General features: G+C 37.1%; 2 protein-coding genes across 9 annotated transcripts in view; both read left to right on the plus strand.

Moving 5' to 3' along the window:
• Nucleotides 1-2,824, plus strand: part of LOC102968087 (serine/threonine-protein kinase Sgk3) — a 144,237-nt gene extending 141,413 nt beyond the window's left edge. Inside the window, exons 17-18 of the mRNA XM_042973364.1 lie at nt 86-130; nt 2,798-2,824. Coding sequence (XP_042829298.1) covers nt 86-130 — 45 coding nt within the window. The 3' untranslated portion in view covers nt 2,798-2,824. The remainder of the gene's footprint in view (nt 1-85; nt 131-2,797) is intronic.
• A 13,127-nt stretch (nt 2,825-15,951) lies between these two features.
• The window catches only part of MCMDC2 (minichromosome maintenance domain containing 2), a 38,757-nt gene continuing 33,292 nt past the window's right edge, over nt 15,952-21,416 (plus strand). For 4 of the 8 annotated variants that reach the window (XM_042972853.1, XM_042972857.1, XM_042972858.1 and 1 more), the window contains exons 1-3: nt 18,311-18,615; nt 18,686-18,745; nt 20,985-21,180. In XM_042972853.1, the coding sequence (XP_042828787.1) occupies nt 18,376-18,615; nt 18,686-18,745; nt 20,985-21,180 (496 nt within the window). In that variant the 5' untranslated portion in view covers nt 18,311-18,375. Of the gene's footprint in view, nt 18,616-18,685; nt 18,746-20,984; nt 21,181-21,416 lie in introns of all 8 variants that reach the window. The other 4 variants (XM_042972854.1, XM_042972855.1, XM_042972856.1 and 1 more) reach the window with 4 other exon arrangements.

Here is a 21,416-nt window from a genome sequence, read left to right on the forward strand (position 1 = left end):
AATGTAACATGGAAGTTTTTACTATAAATTCTCTTTTGCAGTAATATATCTCACAGATTTATCATTTTCTTCTAACATTTTTCAGCATTTTCATGTTATTAGGAAGCAGAGATTTGCACTTCAAGTTTAGGTAAGTTTCTGTGGCAAATTCCACAATGAGTTGTCAATATTTAAGTGTTACTGTGTTAACTTATGGGATCCAGTAGGCGGTAAAACAGACTTCCCCAAATAGTCTAATTTGATCTCCGTGTGTTAGACGTTTTCAGTTCTTTCCAGATAGTAGTTAATATAGCCTTGCTTTGTTGAATTTTTCTCTTATATGTCAATGATAATAATAATAGAAAAATTACAACCTACTTTGCTAATGATACAGTGATGTTGAACATTAACACTTACCTTAGATAGCCCTAGCTATATGCCTCAATTGGGTGTCAAAAGCAAAGTTTTGTGTTTGTCAAAACTCATATGACTTGAATACTTAAGACTTGTGTATTTTGCTTCATATAAATTATACCTCAGTGAAAAATATTCAAAATAAAAACAGTTATATATGATAAAAAGTAAAATATAAGTAATCCAAAATGCTACCATCTTAAGTATTTAAGCCATTGTACCACATTACATGTGAAAAAATTCAGGAATTTGCAGCCAAAGAAAAACTAAAGGCAAAGAGGTGAAAATAGCACAACCTGAGGCATGTAAGCATATAAGAATGCACAACAGGGACTTCCAGTTTCCCCTGTAAAGTGCTTAGAAGCTGCCAAGTGAAAAACTGAACAGACTGAATCATCAACTCTTCTTGGATACAGAAGAAGAGAGAGGACACAGGGCAAACTGCTACCCCTAACACTGGGGAGATGGGTGAATATAGAGAGTTGGAACTTACTGGAGCAGAGACTCAAACACTGCGGGAGCCAGTGCAGGAGTAAGAAAACCTGAACTAGATTTAACAAATTGCTGGAGGCTAAGTGTAGACCACTGAGAGTTCAAAAGTCCAGGGGGACCCAGTCTTAGGGATCCCTACAGTTTTGTGAAATTGACCACCTAGCTTCTCACAATAAATATTGGGGAAAAATTCTCTTGTGCTTCCAGCAGGAGGAGAAAAGGGACAATTTTATGTCTTTTTTAAAGAATGCAAGCAAAGGAGGGCAAAGTGAGGGGGACAGAGGATCTGAAGCAGGCTCTGTGCTGACAGCAGTGAGCCCAATGTGGGGCTTGAACTCACAAACTGTGAGATGAAAACCTGAGCTGAAGTTGGACGCCCAACCAACTGAGCAACCCAGGTGCCCCAGGGACAATTTTCAAATATGCCAGGATATTCTGGTCTTCTCCTAACTTTAGGAAAAACTAGTTAATCAGAATGTCACCTCCAGGGGTTTTCTCAGAGTCTAACAGAGACTAATGTACCAGAAGGAAAGTACCAAACTTATAGTTGGTTCAACTCTTATGTGTAGGAGAAGGGACCCAAGTTCAGTCCACTCCACCCACTCTGTCCCACCTAATGAGGGAGAAAAAAAATCTAAGAAAGACACTTGTTAAGTTTGTCCAGAGACATGGGTTTACTAAAATAAGGACCTATCAAAAGGAGCATAGAACACTTCCCCTTCCACTATACCACATTGCCACATTTTAAAAGACCTATTTTTAGCACTTCCTTTTACCCACTACATCATATCTGGCTACCAAGAAAAATTACAAGGCATAGTAAAAGGCAAAAAGCAAAACAAAACAAAAAAACCCCACAAATTACAATTTGAACAGATACAGCATCAGAAACAGACATGGCAGGATGTTGGAATTATCAGACCATGAGTTTTAAAAAATTATGTTTAATATGTTTAGGGCCCAAATGGATAAAGCAAGAATAGATGGGTTATGTAAGCAAAGAGAAGGAAATCATAAGACTAAAGAGAAATGCTGGAGATTTAAACAACAAAAACTGACAAATGAGAAATACCTTTCATGAGCTTATTAGTATACTGGACATGGCTGAGGAAAGAATCTCTGAGCTTGAGGTTATTTCAGTAAAAATCTGCAAAGCTGAAAAGCAAAGAGAACAAAGACTGAAGAAAACAGAACCATATCTAGGGACAGTGGGACAACTACAAAAGGTTTGTAATGTACATGTATAGAAATACCAGAGGGACAAGAAAGAGAAAGAAAGAAAAAATATTTGAAGTTATGACAGAATTTTCCCAAATTAATATCAGACACCAAACCATGGATTGAAGAAGCTCAGGATTACCAAGTAAGATAAATACCAAAAAATTATACTGAGGCATGTCATTTTCAAACTTCAGAAAATCAAAGATAATGAAAACAACCTGAAAGAAACTGGAGGAAAAACATTATAGAGGAACAAAGATAAGAATTACACCTGACTTGTGCCTAGGTGGCTCAGTTAAGTGTCCAACTCTTGATTTCAGCTCAGGTCATGATCTCACAATTTGTAGGATCAAGCCCAAAGTCAGTCTGTGCGTTGACAATGCAGAGCCTGCTTGTGATTCTCTCCCTCTCTCTCTGACCTTCACCCCTCCCCCTCTCTCAAAATAAATAAACATTTAAGGGAAAAAAAGAATTACACCTGATTTGTCATCAGAAATCCTGCAAGCAAGAAGAATGGAGTGAAAGTGCTGAGAGAGGGGCACCTGCCAGGCTCAGTCAGTGGAGCATGCAACTTTTGATCTGTGGGCTGTGAGTTTGAGCCCCACATTGGGTGTAGATATTACTTAAAAGTAAAATATTTTGGGGGCACCTGGGTGTGTCAGTCGTTTAAGTGTCCAACTCTTGATTTCAGCTCAGGTCATAATCTCACAGTTCATGGGATCAAGCTCCGCATTGGACTCTGTGCTAGCAGCATGAAACCTGCTTCAGATCCTCTGTCTCCCTCTCTCTCTCTCTCTCTCTCTGCCCCTCCCCTGCTCATTCTCTGTCAAAAATAAACAAACTTTAAAAAATAAAAAAATTTTTAAAAGATGGGGGTGCCTGGGTGGCTCAGTCAGTTGAGCATCCAACTTCAGCTCAGGTCATGATCTCGTGGTTCATGAGTTTGAGCCCCACACTGGGCTCACTGCTGTCAGAGCCTGCTTTGGATTCTGTCTCCCCTTCTTTCTTTGCCCCTCCCCCGCTTGCTCTCTCTCTCTCTCTTTCAAACATAAATGTTTTTAGGAGGAGCCAAGATGGTGGAACAGCACGGAAGTTTTTTGTGTGTCTCGCATCCATGAATTACAGCCAGACCAACACTAAACCATCCTGCACACCTAGAAAACTGATCTGAGGATTAACACAACAATCTGCACAACCTGAAGCACAGAATTCAGCAGGTATGCGGTGTGGAGAGGTGAACTTGGGGAGAGAGAACCTGTGGAGGGCAGGGAGCCGCTTTTGCCTGAGGAGAGAGGATGGAGATGGGGGTGGGGGTAGAATATGGGAAAAGCACCCCTCCCCAAAAGCAGCTGGAGAGAAAGTGGAAAATTGAAAATAGCCACAGGGACTGAAAAAGGGAGAAACAAAAAGGGAGAGGGTTTAAATTCCATTAAGACTGTAAACGGGGAGCACAGAGAGTCTGCAACTCCAGAGCTCGATACCTGATGGTGGTCTGGTGGGAAGGGTGAATCCCCAGGAGTAGAGTGGGGACAGTGAGGTTCTCAGGCCACACGGGGAGAAGCAGTTCCACTGCTGGAAAGACATTTGGTAGAGGCTGTGAGGCCACCTGGGCCCAGCAGACCCCAGAGAAAAGTCACATTTGCTGGTGCTGGAACAAGGTCGTTGGGGGCGAAGGCTGGTGCCAGATGTGTGTTGTGATTCTCCATAATCCCTGAGGCACTGCTGCTACACTGTCTCGTGAACTTTTTCTAGGGCAGGCTGGTACCTGGCCACAGTTTCTGGGCATCGGCAGCAGCATGATCCCACAAGCATTCCTGGGTGTGAATGACACCCAGCCATTGCTCTGTGAGACCCTCCACAGAGGACTGGAATGGATCAAAGCCGCAGTCCCTCAGGAGTGGGGGGGGCTGGGAAGGCAGCCACATCTGAGACAAAACTCAGGAGGGAGGTGCTGCCTGGGGCTTGGTCACTGACAGTGTGGAAACAGGGAGTGGACAGAAGCCAAAAATGAAGGACAGGTGTGTGATTGTTGATGGGGAGAACAGAGTTCTGAAACTAGAGACTGGGTAGCTGGGTGATACCATTTTCACTGCTCCTGCTCATGCACATATGCACGTACAAGCGCCACAACAATCCACCCCAGGAGGCTAGCAGAGCCATCTAGTGGAGAACAGAGCCATTACACTAAGCCCCACCCAACTGGGCCAACCTTGCTCTTCAAGAACACACGTCTCACCACCTGTTTAGTTTATGGGCTATAAAGTACTTCATAGTTTGACTCCTAGGGGAAAATGAAGTAATTTCAGTCGTATTTCAGTCTGTTAGCTGGTCCAACTATTCAATTTTCTTTTTTTTTTTTTCAATTTTTATTAAAAATATTTTTCTTTAATTTTTTTCTACTATATTTTTTCTACTGTATATTTTTCTACTATATTTTGTGTAATTTTTTTCAAATTCTATTTTACTTCCACCATTTAATTTTAGTCTACTTCAGTGTATTCATTTTTTCAAGTTTTCAAACAATTTCCTTTTTTTTTTTCTTTTTCCCCTTTTTTTCTCTAATCTATCAAGCCACTTTCAACACCCAGACCAAAACACACCTAGGAACTAGCACCATTTATTTTATTTATTTTGTGTGCATGTGTTTTTTATTTTTTAATTTTAATATTTTTTAACTTTTAATATTTTTAAATTGTAATTTTTTCTACCTCATTAATTCCTTTTCTCCCTTCAAAATGATGAAATGAAGGAATTCACTCCAAAAGAAAGAGCAGGAAGAAACGACAGCCAGGTACTTAACCAACACAGATACAAGCAAGATGTCTGAACCAGAATTTAGAATCATGATAATAAGAATACTAGCTGGAGTCAAAATTAGATTAGACTCCTTTCTGTGGAGATAAAAGAAGTAAAAGCTAGTCAGGATAAAATAAAAAGTGCTATAACTGAGTTGCAATCTTGAATGGATGCCGTGGCAGCAAGGATGGATGAGGCAGAACAGAGAAACAGTGATATAGAAGACAAACTTATGGAGAATAATGAAGTGGAAAAAAAGAAGGAGATTAAGGCAAAAGAGCACGATTTAAGAATTAGAGAAATCAGTGACTCATTAAAAAGGAACAACCTCAGAATCATAGGGGTCCCAGAAGAGGAAGAGAGAGAAATAGGGGTAGAAAGGATATGTAAGCAAATCATAGTAGAAAACTTTCCTAACCTGGGGAAAGACACAGACATCAAAATCCAGGAAGCACAGAGGATCCTCATTAGATTCAACAAAAACCGACCATCAACAAAGTGTATCATAGTCAAATTCACAAAATACTCAGGCAAGGAGAGAATCATGAAAGCAGCAAGGGAAAAAAAGTTCTTAACCTACAAGGGAAGAGAGATCAGGTTTGCAGCAGACCTATCCACAGAAACTTGGCAGGCCAGAAAGGAGTGGCAGGATATATTCAATGTGCTGAATCAGGAAAATATGCAGCCAAGAATTCTTTATACAGCAAGGCTGTCATTCAAAATAGAAGGAGAGATACAAAGTATCCCAGACAAAAATTAAGGGAGTTTGTGACCACTAAACCAGCCCTGCAAGAAATTTTAAGGGGGACTCTCTGAGAGGTGAAAAGATGAAAAAATAAATAAATAAATACCAAAAGTAACAAAGACTAAAAAGGACCAGAGAACACCACCAGAAACTCCAACTCTACAAGCAACATACTTGCAATAAATTCATATCTTTCAATACTCACTCTAAACATCAATGGACTCAACGCTCCAATCAAAAGACATAGGGTAACAGAATGGATAAGAAAACAAGATCCATCTATGTGCTGTTTACAAGAGACCCACTTTAGACCTAAAGACACCTTCAGATTGAAAGTAAGGGGATGGAGAACCATCTATCATACTAATGGTCAACAAAAGAAAACCGGAGTAGCCATATTTATATCAGACAATCTAGACTTTAAAATAAAGACTGTATCAAGAGATGCAGAAAGGCATTACATCATAATCAAGGGGTTTATCCACCAAGAAAACCTAACAATTGTAAACATTTATGTGCCAAAAGTGGAAGTACCGAAATATATAAATCAATTAATCACAAATATAAAGAAATTCATCGGTAGTAATACCATAATAGTAGGAGACTTCAACACACCACTCACAGCAATGGACAGATCATCTAATCAAAAAATCAATAAGGAAACAATGGTTTTGAATGACACACTGGACCAGATGGACTTAACAGATATATTCAGAACATTTCATCCTAAAGCAGCAGAATATACATTCTTCTCCAGTGAACATGGAACGTTCTCCAGAATAGACCATATACTGGGACACAAATCAGCCATCAGCAAGTACAAAAAGATCGAGATCATACCGTGCGTATTTTCAGACCACAACACTATGAAACTAGAAATCAACCACAAGAAAAAATTTGGAAAGGTAACAAATACTTGGAGACTAAAGAACATCCTACTAAAGAATAAATGGGCTAACCAAGAAGTTAAAGAGGAAATTAAAAAGTATATGGAAGCCAATGAAAATGATAACACCACAACGCAAAACCTCTGGGACGCAGCAAAGGTAGTCATAAGAGGAAAGTATATAGCAATCCAGGCCTTCCTAAAGAAAGAAGAAAGATCTCAGATATACATCCTAACCTTACACCTTAAAGAGCAGGAAAAAGAGCAGCAAATAAAACCCCAAACTAGCAGAAGACAGGAAATAATAAAGATGAGAGCAGAAATTAATGCTATCGAAACAGATCAATGAAACCAGAAGCTGGTTCTTTGAAATAATTAACAAAATTGATAAAACACTAGCCAGTTGATGAAAAAAAAAAGGAAAGGACCCAAATACATAAAATCAAGAGTGAAAGAGGAGAGATCACAACCAACAGAAGAAATAAAAACAATAATAAGACAATATTATGAACAATTATATGCCAATAAAATGGGCAATCTGGAAGAAATGGACAAATTCCTAGAGACATATACACTACTAAAACTGAAACAGGCAGAAATAGATTTGAATGGACCCATAACCAGTAAAGAAATCGAATTAGTAACCAAAAATCTGCCAAAAAACAAGAGTCCAGGACCAGATGGCTTTCCAGGGGAATTCTACCAAACATTCAAGGAAGAGTTAACACCTATTCTCTTGAAGCTGTTCTAAAAAAGAGAAATGGAAGGAAAAGTTCTAGACTCTTTCTATGAAGCCAGCATTACCTTGATTCAAAAACCAGACAGAGACCCCACTAAAAAGAAGAATTATAGACCAATTTCCCTGATGAACATGGATGCAAAAATCCTCAACAAGATATTAGCCAACCGGATCCAACAATACATTATACAAATTATTCACCACGACCAAGTGGGATTTATACCTGGGATGCAGGGCTGGTTCGATATCTGCAAAACAATTAATGTGATTCATCACATCAATAAAAGAAAGGACAAGAACCATATAATCCTCTCAATAAATGCAGAGAAAGCATTTGACAAAATACAGCATCCTTTCTTGATAAAAACCCTCAAGAAAGTAGGGATAGAAGGAGCATACCTTGAGATCATAAAAGCCATATATGAACGACCCAGCGCCAATATCATCCTCAATGGGGAAAAACTGAGAGCTCTCCCCCTAAGGTCAGGAACAAGACAGGGATGTCCACTCTCGCCACTACTACTCAACAGTATTGGAAGTCTTAGCCCCTGCAATCAGACAACACAAAGAAATAAAAGGCATCCAAATCGGCCAGGAGGAGGTCAAACTTTCACTCTTCACAGATGACATGATATTCTACATGGAAAACCCAAAAGATTCCACCAAAAAGCTGCTAGAACTGATTCATGAATTCAGCAAAGTTGCAGGATATAAAGTCAATGCACAGAAATCTGTTGCATTCTTATTCACCAACAATGAAGCAACAGAAAGAGAAATCAAGGAATCGATCTCATTTACAATTCCACATAAAATACCTAGGAATAAATCTAACCAAAGAGGTGAAAAATCTATACACTGAAAACTATAGAAAGCTTATGAAAGAAATTGAAGAAGACACAAAAAAATGGAAAAAGATTCCATGCTCCTGGATAGGAAGAACAAATATTGTTAAAATGTCGATACTACCCAAGGCAATCTACATATTCAATGCAATCCCTATCAAAATAACAGCAGCCTTCTTCACAGAGCTAGAACAAATAATCCTAAAATTTGTATGGAATCAGAAAAGACCCCGAATAGCCAAAGCAATCTTGAAAAAGAAAACCAAAGCAGGAGGCATCACAATCCTGGACTTCAAGCTGTATTACAAAGCTGTAATCATTAAGACAGTATGGTATTGGCACAAGAACAGACACTCAGATCAATGGAACAGAGTAGAGAACTCAGAAATGGACCACAATCCTGAGAAACTTAACAGAAACCCATGGAGGAGGGGAAGGAAAAAAAAAAAAAAAAAAAGAGGTTAGAGTGGGAGAGAGCCAAAGCATAAGAGACTCTTAAAAACTGAGAACAAACTGAGGGTTGATGGGGGTGGGAGGGAGGGGAGGGTGGGTGATGGGTATTGAGGAGGGCACCTTTTGGGATGAGCACTGGGTGTTGTATGGAAACCAATTTGAGGGGCGCCTGGGTGGCTTGGTCGGTTAAGCGTCCGACTTCGGCTCAGGTCATGATCTCACAGTCCGTGAGTTCGAGCCCCGCGTCGGGCTCTGTGCTGACAGCTCAGAGCCTGGAGCCTGTTTCAGATTCTGTGTCTCCCTCTCTCTCTGCCCCTCCCCTGTTCATGCTCTGTCTCTCTCTGTCTTAAAAATAAATAAACGTTAAAAAACATTTAAAAAAAAAAAAAAAGAAACCAATTTGACAATAAATTTTCATATATTGAATAAATAAATAAATAAATAAATAAATAAATAAATAAATAAGAAATGGACCCACAAACGTGTGGCCAACTAATCTTTGACAAAGCAGAAAAGAATGGCCAATGGAATAAAGACAGTCTCTTCAGCAAGTGGTGCTGGGAAAAATGGACAGCGACATGCAGAAAAATGAACCTGGACCACTTTCTTACACCATACACACAAAAAAACCCTCAAAATGGATGAAAGACATAAATGTAAGATAAGACAGGAAGCCATCAAAATCCTTGAGGAGAAAGCAGGCAAAAACCTCTTTGATCTTGGCCACAGCAACTTCTTACTCAACACGTCTCCAGAGGCAAGGGAAACAAGAGAAAAAATGAACTATTGGGACCTCATCAAAATAAAAAGCTTCTGCATAGCAAAGGAAACAATCAGCAAAACTAAAAGGCAACCGACAGAATGGGAGAAGATATTTGCAAGCGACATATCAGATAAAGGGTTAGTATCCAAAATCTATAAAGAACTTCTCAAACTCAACACCCAAAAAACAAATAATCCAGTGAAGAAATGGGCAAAAGACATAGACACTTCTCCAAAGAAGACATCCAGATGGCCAACTGACACATGAAAAAATGCTCAACATCACTCATCCTCAGGGAAATACAAATCAAACCACAATGAGATACCACCTGACATCTGTCAGAATGGCTAACATTAACAACTCAGGCAACAACAGATGTAGGCGAGGATGTGGAGAAAGAGGATCTCTTCTGTATTGCTGGTAGGAATGCAAACTGGTGCAACCCCTCTGGAAAACCGTATGGAGGTTCCTCAGGAAATTAAAACTAGAACTACCCTATGACCCAGAAATTGCAGTACTAGGTATTTAGTCAAGGGATACAGATGTACTGTTTCAAAGGGACATTTGCACCCCAATGTTTATAGCAGTGCTATCAACAATAGCCAAAGTATGGAAAGAGCTCAAATGTCCATTGATGGATGAATGGATAAAGAAGATGTGGTATATATATATATATATATATATATATATATATATACACACACACACACACACACACACACACACACACACACAAAGGAGTATTACTCAGCAATCAAAAAGAATGAAATCTTGCCATTTGCAACTACATGGAGGGAACTGGAGGGTATTATGCTAAGTGAAATTAGTCAGAGAAAGACAAAAATCATGTGACTTCACCCATGTGAGGACTTTAAGAGACAAAACAGGTGAACATAAGGGAAGGAAAACAAAAATAATATAAAAACAGGAAGGGGAATAAAACATAAGAGACTCTTAAATATGTAGAACAAACAGGAGGTTATGGAGGGGTTGTGGGAAGGGGGATGGGCTAAATGGATAAGGGGCATAAGGAATCTTCTCCTGAAATCATTGTTGAACTATATGCTACCTAATTTGGATGTAAATTTAAAAAGATATACTTATAAAATTAAAAAAAAAAAAAAACACAGAAGAGACAGAGAATAAACATCTGGGTTTTGATTGAAAAAAAAACATTTAAAAATTTTTTTTAAAAGTTAAAAAAAGTGCTGAGAAAAAAAAAGAAACAACCCTACCAGCCTAGAATTCTGTACCCTATCAAATTATCCTTCAAAAGTGAAGTAGAAATGAAGACTTTCTTAGACAAAAATTGAGGTAATTTTTTTCCCATAGACCTGCTTTGCAAGTAATGTTGAAAGAAGTTCTTTAGAGCAAAAGAGAGTAACATAGGTTAGAAATTCAGATTTACATAAAGAAAGAAATAGCATTGGGGCACCTGGGTGACTCAACCAGTTGAGCATCTGATTCCAGTTCAGGTCATGAGCTCATGGTTCTTGAGTTTAAGCCCCACACTGGGATCACTGCTGCCAGCAGGAAGAGCCTGGTTCCGGTCCTCTGTCCCTCGCTCTGTGCCCCTCCCCACTTGCACCCTCTCAAAGATAAATAAAACATTAAAAAAAAAAAAAAAAGGAATAGCTTCACAGAAAGAATAAAAGAATGTGAAATAAAACTTTTATTTTTATTCTTTTTTTTTTAATGTTTATTTTTGAGAGAGAGAGTGACACAGAGCACAAGCAGGGGAGTGGCAGAGAAAGAGAGAGAGACACAGAATCCAAAGCAGGCTCCAGGCTTCAAGCTGTCAGCACATAGCCCCACTCAGACCCCAACCCATGCACTGCGAGATCATGACTGAGTGAAATCAGAAGCTCAACCAAGTGAACCACCCAGGTGCCTTATTCTTATTCTTAATTGATCTAACAGATAACAGTTTGTTCAAAATAATAGCAACAATGTATTTGATAATATGCATATGTATATATTATATACATATGCTTATTTATGCCTTTAGATAAGTAAAATGAATGACGTCAATGATACAAGAGACAGAAGGGAAGAAGTCAGATTATTTTGTTATTATAAGATACTCATACTGAGGTACTTCACTGTACTGTGAAGCAGTACAGTGTTATTTAAACATGAATTTGGATTAGTTGTAAATGAGTATTGCAAACTCTAGGGCAATCAGTATAAAAAGAGGGGAAAAAAGAAGTATAGCTGGTATGCTAAAAAAAATGGAATCAGTTAAAATCACAAAAGGCAGAAAAAGAATAGAAAACAAAAATAAGAACAAGGAAAAGGCAACGAATAGAAAATAGTAACAAATATGGTTAAGTATTAATCCAATATATCAATAATCACTTTAAACATAAATGGCCTAAATGCACAGATTGTCAGAGTAGATTAAAAAAAAAACAAACTAGATTCAACTATATGTTGTCTATAAGGAGTTTACTTTAAATATAAAGACACATACAACCAATTAAAAGTAAATGGATGGAGAAAACTACACCATGCTAACACTAACCAAAAGAAAGCAGGAGTAACTATATATTAACTTCAGACACAGCAGATTTCAAAGTAAAGACATTTATCAGGGATAAAGAAGTGAATTACATAATGATAAAGGAGTCAATTCTCCAGTATGACATAACAGTCTTTAATGTAAATGTTCCTAACAAAAGAGTGTCACATTACATTAGGCAAAAACTGATAGAACTGCAAGGAGAGACAGATGAATCCACTATCATAGTTGGAGACTTCAACACCCCTTTCTCAGAAATGGACAGATCCAGCAGGCAGGAAATCAGTGAGAACATAGTTGAACTCAAAAACACCATCAATCCACTGGATGCAATTGACATCTATAAACTATTTCATCCAACAACAGTAGAATACATTCTTCTCCAGCTCACATGAAGCATTCGCCCATATAGACCAAATTCCGGGCCATAAAACACACCTTGCCAAATTTATAAGTATAGAAATCATACAATGTCTGCTCTAAAACCACAAGTAAACTAAAAATTAATAACATAACCAAAATAGATGGAGATTAAACAACACACTTATAAATAACGCATGAATCAAAGAAGAAATTTCAAGAGAAACTTTAAAATATTTTGAACTAAATGAAAATGAAAACACAACTTACTGAAATGTGTGGGATATAATGAAGACAGTGCTTAAAGGAAAATTTATAGCATTGGATATATATATTAGAAAAGAAGAAAGATCCAAAATCAATAATCTAAGTTTCTACCTGAGGAAACAATGGAAAGAAGCACGTAAGCAGAAGAAAAGAAATAATAAAAATGACAGCAGAAATCAATGAAATTGAAAACAGGAAATCAACAGAGAAAATCAATAAAACCAGAAGCTGATTCTGTGAAAAAAACCAATAAAGTTGATAAGCCTCTAATCAGGCTAACTAAGAAAAGGAAAGAGGGATGCCTGGGTAGCTCAATCAGTTGAGTGTCCCTTGATTTCTGCTTAGGTTGTGATCCAGTGTCATGGAATTGAGCCCCATATTAGGCTCAGTGCTCAGCACAGAGCCTGCTTGGGATTCTCAGTCTCTCTCTCCCTGTGCCCCTCATCCCCACTCACATGTTCTCTCTCTCTAAAAATAAATAAATAAATAAATAAATAAATAAATAAATAAATAAATAAATAAATAATTTGTGATGTTCAGTTATATTCTATAATAATAAAGTGTAAGTATTTACAGCAATGTAACAATGAGAAGCAATGAAATTTTGGGGCACCTGGGTGAATCAGTCGGTTGAGTGTCCTACTTTGGCTCGGTCATGATTTCTGGGTCTGTGAGTTTGAGCCCTGTGTCAGGCTCTGTGCTGACAGCTCAGAACCTAGAGCCTGCTTGGGATTCTGTGTCTCCCTCTCTCTCTGACCCTCCCCCACTCATATTCTGTCTCTCTCTTTCTCAAAAATGAATAAACGTTAAAAAAATCAAAAAGAAGCAATGAAATTTTGACTTTTGATATCATCATTTTCAGAGAGTTTGCAACGTGCAGTAATGCACTGAATACTTAAGATTTTAAATGCTATTCTTATGTTTAATATATTTTAAATATTGTATTAAATATGTAAAAACCTATTAGGTTTTCCTGGACTTGGTTGATATAAAACTCCATTATTACTTTGTTATGGAAATGAATTGTTTTGGTTAACTGATTAACCAAGACCTTAATATATATATGAGTACCTTTTTGTGAATTGATTCTATCTTAAAATATAACGCCATCACCAGAACTTTCCATCTAAAATAGTATCCATAACCACAGAATTGTTGTACAAGAGTTTTAACATCATTTGCTGTTACAAGTTGATTTAGGCTCCAGCAAAGCATTTTTATCACCTCAACACTAACAAAGATTATATTCCCCCAGAAAAACAAACTCTGAGGTGTTTTATCAACCCTAGTAAATATTGAAAAGAATGGCTTCAATTACTTTTATTCCACCACCTAGGTCCTCTTCAAACCATGGAATACATGAGGACAGGTAACTGTACCAAGTAATGTTGCAGGATTTTATTCCTCAATACCCAGAATTCGTTGTCTCGCCGATTCAAAGAATGAAGAAGTGGACACAAAATGAGAAGCAGGCAAAAGTTTATTCAAGTATAAGATTAGAAAGTAAGAATAGTAGGAAAGCTCTCTTTACAGAGAGGGGACATTCAAAAATGAATGCCCAAGGACTATAGGCAAGGGTCGTTGTTTTATAAGGTTGTGGTCAGCCCTCCTGTTCCTCTTCCTTTCCCCCTTGTTCCTTGTTGCCTTCTACCCTTATTGGCTGTATAACTCTAGGTGCTGGGTTGTCCATTTCTGATTGGCTCATTTCCATTGTATGAGGGGTGGTGTATGGCCAAACTGTTCCTTGTGGTTCATAGGTTTTATTGTCTACTTATTTTTAGTCCTGTCTTTTGTCAAATTCCTGAGGGAACCTGAGGAGGAGTAGGTGGTGTCTGTTACATTCTTAAGATGAACCTTCTTGCCTGGGGGAGGAGGAGTGGTTTTGCTGTGGTCAAACACTCCCAGCATTGTTCCAAAACATGTCTTTCCCCACCCAGAGACCTCAGGTCCTAATCCTTTCTCTTTCTGCCTATTTTATCCTTTTATATTTTGTATTTGTTTCCTATCATAGTAATACTAATGGGGAAGGAGTCAGCACAAGTTTTAAGTTTGTTTGGTAACAGCTTTATTGAGATTAGTTCCAATACCATACAATTCACCAATTTAAAGTGTACAATTCACTGGCTTTTAGGTTTTTGAGTCATGCAACTAACACTACAATCAATTTTAGAACATTGTCATCACCTCAAAAAGAAATCTTAAATGGTTGGATAAACCAAATGCCATATATACATACAATGGAATATTATTCCATCTTGAAAAGTTAGGAAATGCTACAACATAGATGAACCTTGAAGACATTTTACTAAGTGAAATAAGCCAGTCACAAAAAGTTAAGGACCTCACTTATATGAGGCTCCTACTAGAGTAGTCAAATTCATGGACACAGAAGGTAGAATGGTGGTTGTCAAGATCTGATAGAAGGTGGTAGGTGTGGTGGGGTGGGTAAAGGGAGTTACTATTTTATGGGTATAGAGTTTCATTTTATTTTATGTTGTGTATATTTTACCACAATTAAAAAAAAAATCTGGGGCACCTGGGTGGCTCAGTCAGTTAAGCGTCCAACTCTTGATTCCAGCTCGGGTCATGATCTCACAGTTAGTGATTTCGAGCCCTGATTGGGCTGTGTGCTGACAGCACAGAGTTGGCTTGCGATTCTGTCTCCCTCTGCCCCTCCCCCACTTGAGGGCGCTTATGCCAGGAGGCAATACACTTTCTCTCTCATAATAAATAAATAAACATTTAAAAACCTGTTTAAATAAATAGAAATCCTATACCCATTAGCAGTCAGTCTCCATTTCCCCTCAAGTCTAAGCAAACACTAATGTACTTTCTGTACAGATTTGCCTATTCTAGACATTTCATACAAACGGAATCATACAATACTTGACCTTTTATTTCTGGCTTGCTTTGCTTTGCATAGTGTTTTCAAAGCTTTCATCCATGTTGCAGCATGTATTAGTACACCATTCCTTTTAAAGGTCAAATAACATCCCATTATAGGGATATACCACATTTTATTTATCCATTTATCACTTGTTTCCACTTTTGGGCTATTATGAGTAATACCATGAACATTTTATGTGTTAGTCTTCATGTGAACATATGTTTTAAACCCCCTCATTATACGTGGCAGGGACTTGTTTGATCATATAGTAATCCCACCTTTGAGGTAGTCCCAGAATGTTTTCCAAATTGATTACACCATTTTGCATTCCCAGCAGGAGAGTTCTCAGTAAACAAACAAACAACCATGGACACCCTTGGTTGTGTTCAAAACTTTGGTTGTTGGTAAAACAAGAACTAGCAAAAGTTTGTTATCTTTCTCCCTCTTTTTTGCCTTGCAGCGAGGGATGCATGGTGATTTAATTAAAGGAGGTGGAGGATGACCCGGTAATCACCCTGGCTAAGCGTTGCGGGGGCTGCGGGGGGGGGTCCCAGCAGCCCTTGCGCAACTAACCACAGAGGTGAGCGCATGCGCGCGAGGATCACGTTGTGTGTTCGTCCTCAGGTGGCGCTCGCCTGGTTCAGCTCGGTGCGTGAGGAGAGGGTTCTATGTGCTGCTGGGCAGGGGTTCCTCTCACTGGAGGCTGCTGATGTGGGTGAGAGAGGTCGTGGATCCCAGACTGTGAGGCCAGATTCGCTTTTATCTGCTTTGTGAGGTGTTTTTCTGCTGACGCGGCAGGGGGAGAAGACCTGACCTCCTTTGCCTATTCTAAGTGAACTAACCCTTGAGTTCTTTGGAGTATGAGAACATTTGTAGAATTTTATCCCCGTTCGTTTATTTAATGCTTTTTCACTGGCTTCCATGTCGTGTCTCTACTTTTCCTTTCCAAAAAGTGCATCCACTCCCAGGACTTCTGCTTTACACAGGTGATACCCAGAGCTTTGTCGCTAGCTTTTTTTCTTTTTTTTTTTTCCCCTAAGCTGCTAAAGTCCAGGCCCTGATTTACGTGGTCCTAGTGCTTATATATATCTGGGTGGCCTAAGAAGCCATCAGAATTAGAACATCTCAAATGAACTTTGCATTATCATTTTCCTACTCTTTTTCGGGGTCCCATATTTCCGTTAGAGCAGCATCAGCCACACCCATTTTGAAAACTCACAGGCTGGTCGCCATGAAATCTTTAAAAGTCTAGAATACATCTGCTCCAGTTCATTTCATTCCTAATGCCCTAGATTGGGCCGTACATCTCTTAGGACTGTATCAGTAGCTAGAAACTGATGATCATCTCTTCCTCTATCCAACCCATATTCCACAATAGCAGTAGGCATTGATTACCAACACAAAAATCTGACCATATTTTTCCCTGTTAAAAACTTTGATGGATTTTTTTTTTTGCCTGTGTAATCATAACGGACTTCAAACAGTTATAATCTGATTGAGACTCACCCAACCGTTTCATTATCAATGGACTCTCTTCATTCAGCCCTAGAAACCTTATGTTCAGATGAAGCACAGATGAAATGTTCTGAACACAACATATACTTTAAGATCATTGTATTTATGGCCACTGAGAAACTCTGAACTTTTCCCCCTATATAATAGCAAAAGGACAGTCTCAATTACTTTACTTTGGTAAGTGGCCTGAGTTCCAAGTAGTAGGGGTATGGATTCAGTAGTGTAGATCTATCGGTTACCCCTGTCTTTGGAAAAGTCCTCCTGTCTTCACCTCTCCTCCAATTAAATCTTTATCAAATGCCACCTTTAAAGTAGAATTCATTGCTTTTTCCCTATGGCCCACTGTATTAAATCAAAATGTCCTATACCAATAGAAAACATTATGACCCCTACACAAGGACGATGCTGTTTTAGGAACTATTTAATACATCATGTTTCTTTTGTACTCCTTAGTACATTAATATTTCTTTTATAGCAAGTTTATAGTAAGTTTTTTACATGTCCATCATCCCTTTCTGTACTTTCTGAACAATAGGAATCATATTTTACTCATCTTTGTAGCCCCAGTGCCTATGACAGTCTAGTATCTAATAAATACTAAATGCCCAATAAATATTTGATGATGAACAGATGTGATGGTCGTCTGACTTCTCCAGATTGGCAACTCCTTGATGGCATGATCCAATCCTGAATCATTTTATCCCTAGTACCTAATACAATTATAGATATATACTGTTCCAATTGCTGATTGCTATCTTTAAATGAATTTTACAAATTCCATTCTCATTACCAAGGTTTAATATTTTATGTTGGTTACTGATAAAAGATTTAAAGCCAGAAGAGGCCTTATCATCTAGTACAACCCTTTCATTTCCTGCATATGAAGATACTGAGCCAAGATAGCCCAGGTGATTGCCGCATAGCAACTAGGAAATGCTAGATCTAGGACTAAGTTTTCAGATTTTCTAGTTTAACTACACTTTACTTAGGTTGACTTTTTGTAACAACTTTTACCACTTTCATTTTTTAAACACCCCCTGCAAGGGGACATCATCATCTAATATTTAGTTCAACAACCATATTTTGGGAGCACTTACTCTGTAAAGAGACAGTTGAGGTTCCTGTTCTTAAGTTTGAAATCTTGTAGAGAATCTCATAAACTACTGTTGATAAAAAATATTATTGAGAGCAAAACTTTGTTTTCTTTTGCATAGGAATTTTAAGTTGGGAATTTTACCTTATTTCATTTCACTCTCAATTTTAAGTATAACAGTGTGTAAGATTTTATTAGAGATGGTGAGGTGTAAATTCTAATATATTTTATCTCTAGGTATTCTCATCTTTTCTATGTGTTTCACCATCGGTACTCTTTACCAGCAGTTGTTTAATCAATTTGTAATAGAGAAGACTCAGTAGGAGAAAATGTCAAATCTAAAAATGAAAGAGGCCGCCCTTATCTATCTTGACAGAAGTGGAGGCCTCCAAAAGTTTATAGATGATTGCAAGTTCTACAATGGTATGTTCAGTAAAGGTGACTGTATATTTTAGAAACTTTAAAATTCCTATGTGCAGCTATCCTCATTTTTATGTTTGTATTTTTACAGATTCAAAACAAAGTTATGCGGTCTATCGATTCAGTATTTTAATAAATCCCTCTGATATTGTTGAATTGGATGCTGAACTTGGAAATTACATTTTACACCAGCCACTAAAAGCTGCTCACGTTTTTCAATCTGTAAGTTAAAGAAAGAAATAATTTTATGCCACATGGCATTTTTGGTAACTTTGTTTGTTTGAAATTACAGGTCTGTTTTGTTGCTGTTAAGACTCTTTCACTAATTGGACAATTACAGACTGAAACTCAAGTAAGTTTTCGTTGAATTTAACAAAGAAAACCAAGGTAAAGTAGTTTGAATGTTACTTATAAATATTTTATATTCAATTTTGTTTATTCATATTTTATTTATTATTTTTAAATAATAAACAATATTTTGTTTATTTTAAAAAGTACTACATTTCTTTCAGATTCAATAGACCATCTTAAATACACATCTTTATTTCCTGTATTATCATTTATAACATTAAATATTTTTATAATAAAACATTTCAAACATACCCTAAAATAAAGAGAATAATACTGTGAACCTCCATATTATGTCATTCAGATCTAATAGTTTGTAATATTTTGCCATATCTGCATCATCTTTTCCCCAAAATATTTTAAAGCAAATCCCAGACATCCTTATGTCCCACCTACATACTTTACTATCAACCTCTAAAAATTGTGGACATTTTTCTTATATAACCGCAATGCCACTATGACCCTTTACAAAATAACAATAATTTTTTGGTATCATCTAATATCCAGTCTATATTTACATTTACCCAATTGGGCTCTCAAGAGTGTTTCACAATTTATTTGTTCAAATCAGGATCAAAACAAGGTCTACACATTGTAATTGGTTTTTATATCTTATTAAATCCTTTTTAATCTAGAGCAATTTCCTCCCCCTTCCTTTTTATACCATTGGAATTTTGAAAAACCTAGATAATTGTCCTGTACAATGTCTCATAATCTGGATTTGTCTGATTATGTTTTGTGGGATTTAAAAAAAATTTTTTTTTTTAAATTTTCATGTTTATTTATTTTTGAGACAGAGAGAGACAGAGCATGAACAGGGGAGGGTCAGAGAGAGAGGGAGACACAGAATCGGAAGCAGGCTCCAGGCTCTGAGCTGTCAGTACAGAGCCTGATGCAGGGCTCAAACTCACAAACCATGAGATCATGACCTTAGCGAAAGTCGAACGCTCAACTGACCGAGCCACCCAGGTGCCCCATGTTCTTGTGTCATTTAACTTACTCCCCCATACCCCATTTTTCTGGAAAAAGGGAATTTGCTCTTAAAACTTGCTTAAATTCAGATTCAACTCATTTTGACAAGAATACATCATATTTAGTGTCATGTATTTCATATTGTGTTACATTAGGAGAAATACACTCTCTGTTGTCCACTTTTAGTAATCCCACATTTGATTAGTAGGTTTGGGTGATGTCAGTCTGATCTCTTCAGTATACAGTCTCCCATCAACTTCCACCTAATAGTTTTTGTAGCCACTGATGACCATTGCTTAGAATCCATTATTTTATTGAAGTTGCAAAACTGTGAGTTTTTGTAATTTTAGCAACCTTTCTAAACTTATTAACTGAAATTATTCTATGACAGAAGTTTTCTCTCATCGACTATTTGGTTACCCTGAAATATACTTTGTACCAGAAAGGCAGAATAAATGATTGATTCTTTCCATTTATAAATTTTCAGAGAATAATGAGTTGAAATCATTATTTTGTGAACCTCTAATGATGACCAGTAATTTTTTGGGTTTTGTTTTTTATTTTTTTATTATGAAAAATTCATGAATTTAAAATATCTGACATCTGATATATTAATATATCTGATGTATTTAATATATTTAAAATATATCTGATATATTTCAATGAATCTTTATCATTCCTTTTGATGTTTATTTTATCCTACCTTTGGTCACTGGGAGTCCCTTAAAGCTGGCTTTTATGTCCTTTTGACAGATCCCATGTTTTAGTTTTTTGTAATTCCCTTGGTTTCTGGCACAAGGAGATACAGCAGGTCCATCTGGTATATTTTCCACCCCAGACCTGGAGTCAGCCATTTCTCTTAAGCAGTTTAGGTTCCTTTTGGTGAGAAATTGTATTTAAGAGATCACAATCTGGGCACTAGAAGTGTTCATTACTATTGGGTTGTCATTCTTTTACAGGTCTTTTCAATGGATATAGTCAGGAAATGTGTGGTTTTAAATAAAAATAATGAGTTCATAATGATATTTCCAATTAAAATGTAAGATTTAAGGGTTTTGCATCTTTAATTTTATATTTAAATCTTTTTTCTTATGCTTACATTTTGTTTCCTAATAACACTAACAAATCATTTATTTGATTTACTCCACAAATATACTTATATATTGTACTTAATACAATACTTATATATTGTACTTATATACTTATATAATGTAATGCAAGTGCAATTAGATCTGCAATTTTATTAATACCATTTTTTCCATTCTTATTAGATTAATATAGTGCTGAAGTTAACACATTTACCTCCTCTGCGAAGTTATAGTCTTGATCTTTGTGAATTTCCACTTGATTATGCATCTCAAAGATTTTATATGATGCAAGGTATTGTGATTGCAATGACAACTGTAACCAAGTACACACAAGGTGCAAGATTTCTTTGTTCAGATGAAGCATGCCCTCTGTCGAAAGGTAGATATAAAAATGTAAAATCAAAATACCAAGCAATTATTGTTTAATCCTAAATCAGGTTTATCATTAGTTATGAAACATTCATAGAGTAGAAAGAACGGAATAAAACTTGTTGTCTTATGTTTGTACGTTTATTTTGCATGATCTTGAAGTACATTCTGTCTTCCCCTCTTTTTTCCCACAGTTTAACAGTGCTCTTGGATTACTGAAGTACTTGTTTTCACACATTGTTTCAT

This window comes from Panthera tigris, chromosome F2 (genome assembly GCF_018350195.1).
Source record: "Panthera tigris isolate Pti1 chromosome F2, P.tigris_Pti1_mat1.1, whole genome shotgun sequence".
Taxonomy (NCBI): domain Eukaryota; kingdom Metazoa; phylum Chordata; class Mammalia; order Carnivora; family Felidae; genus Panthera; species Panthera tigris.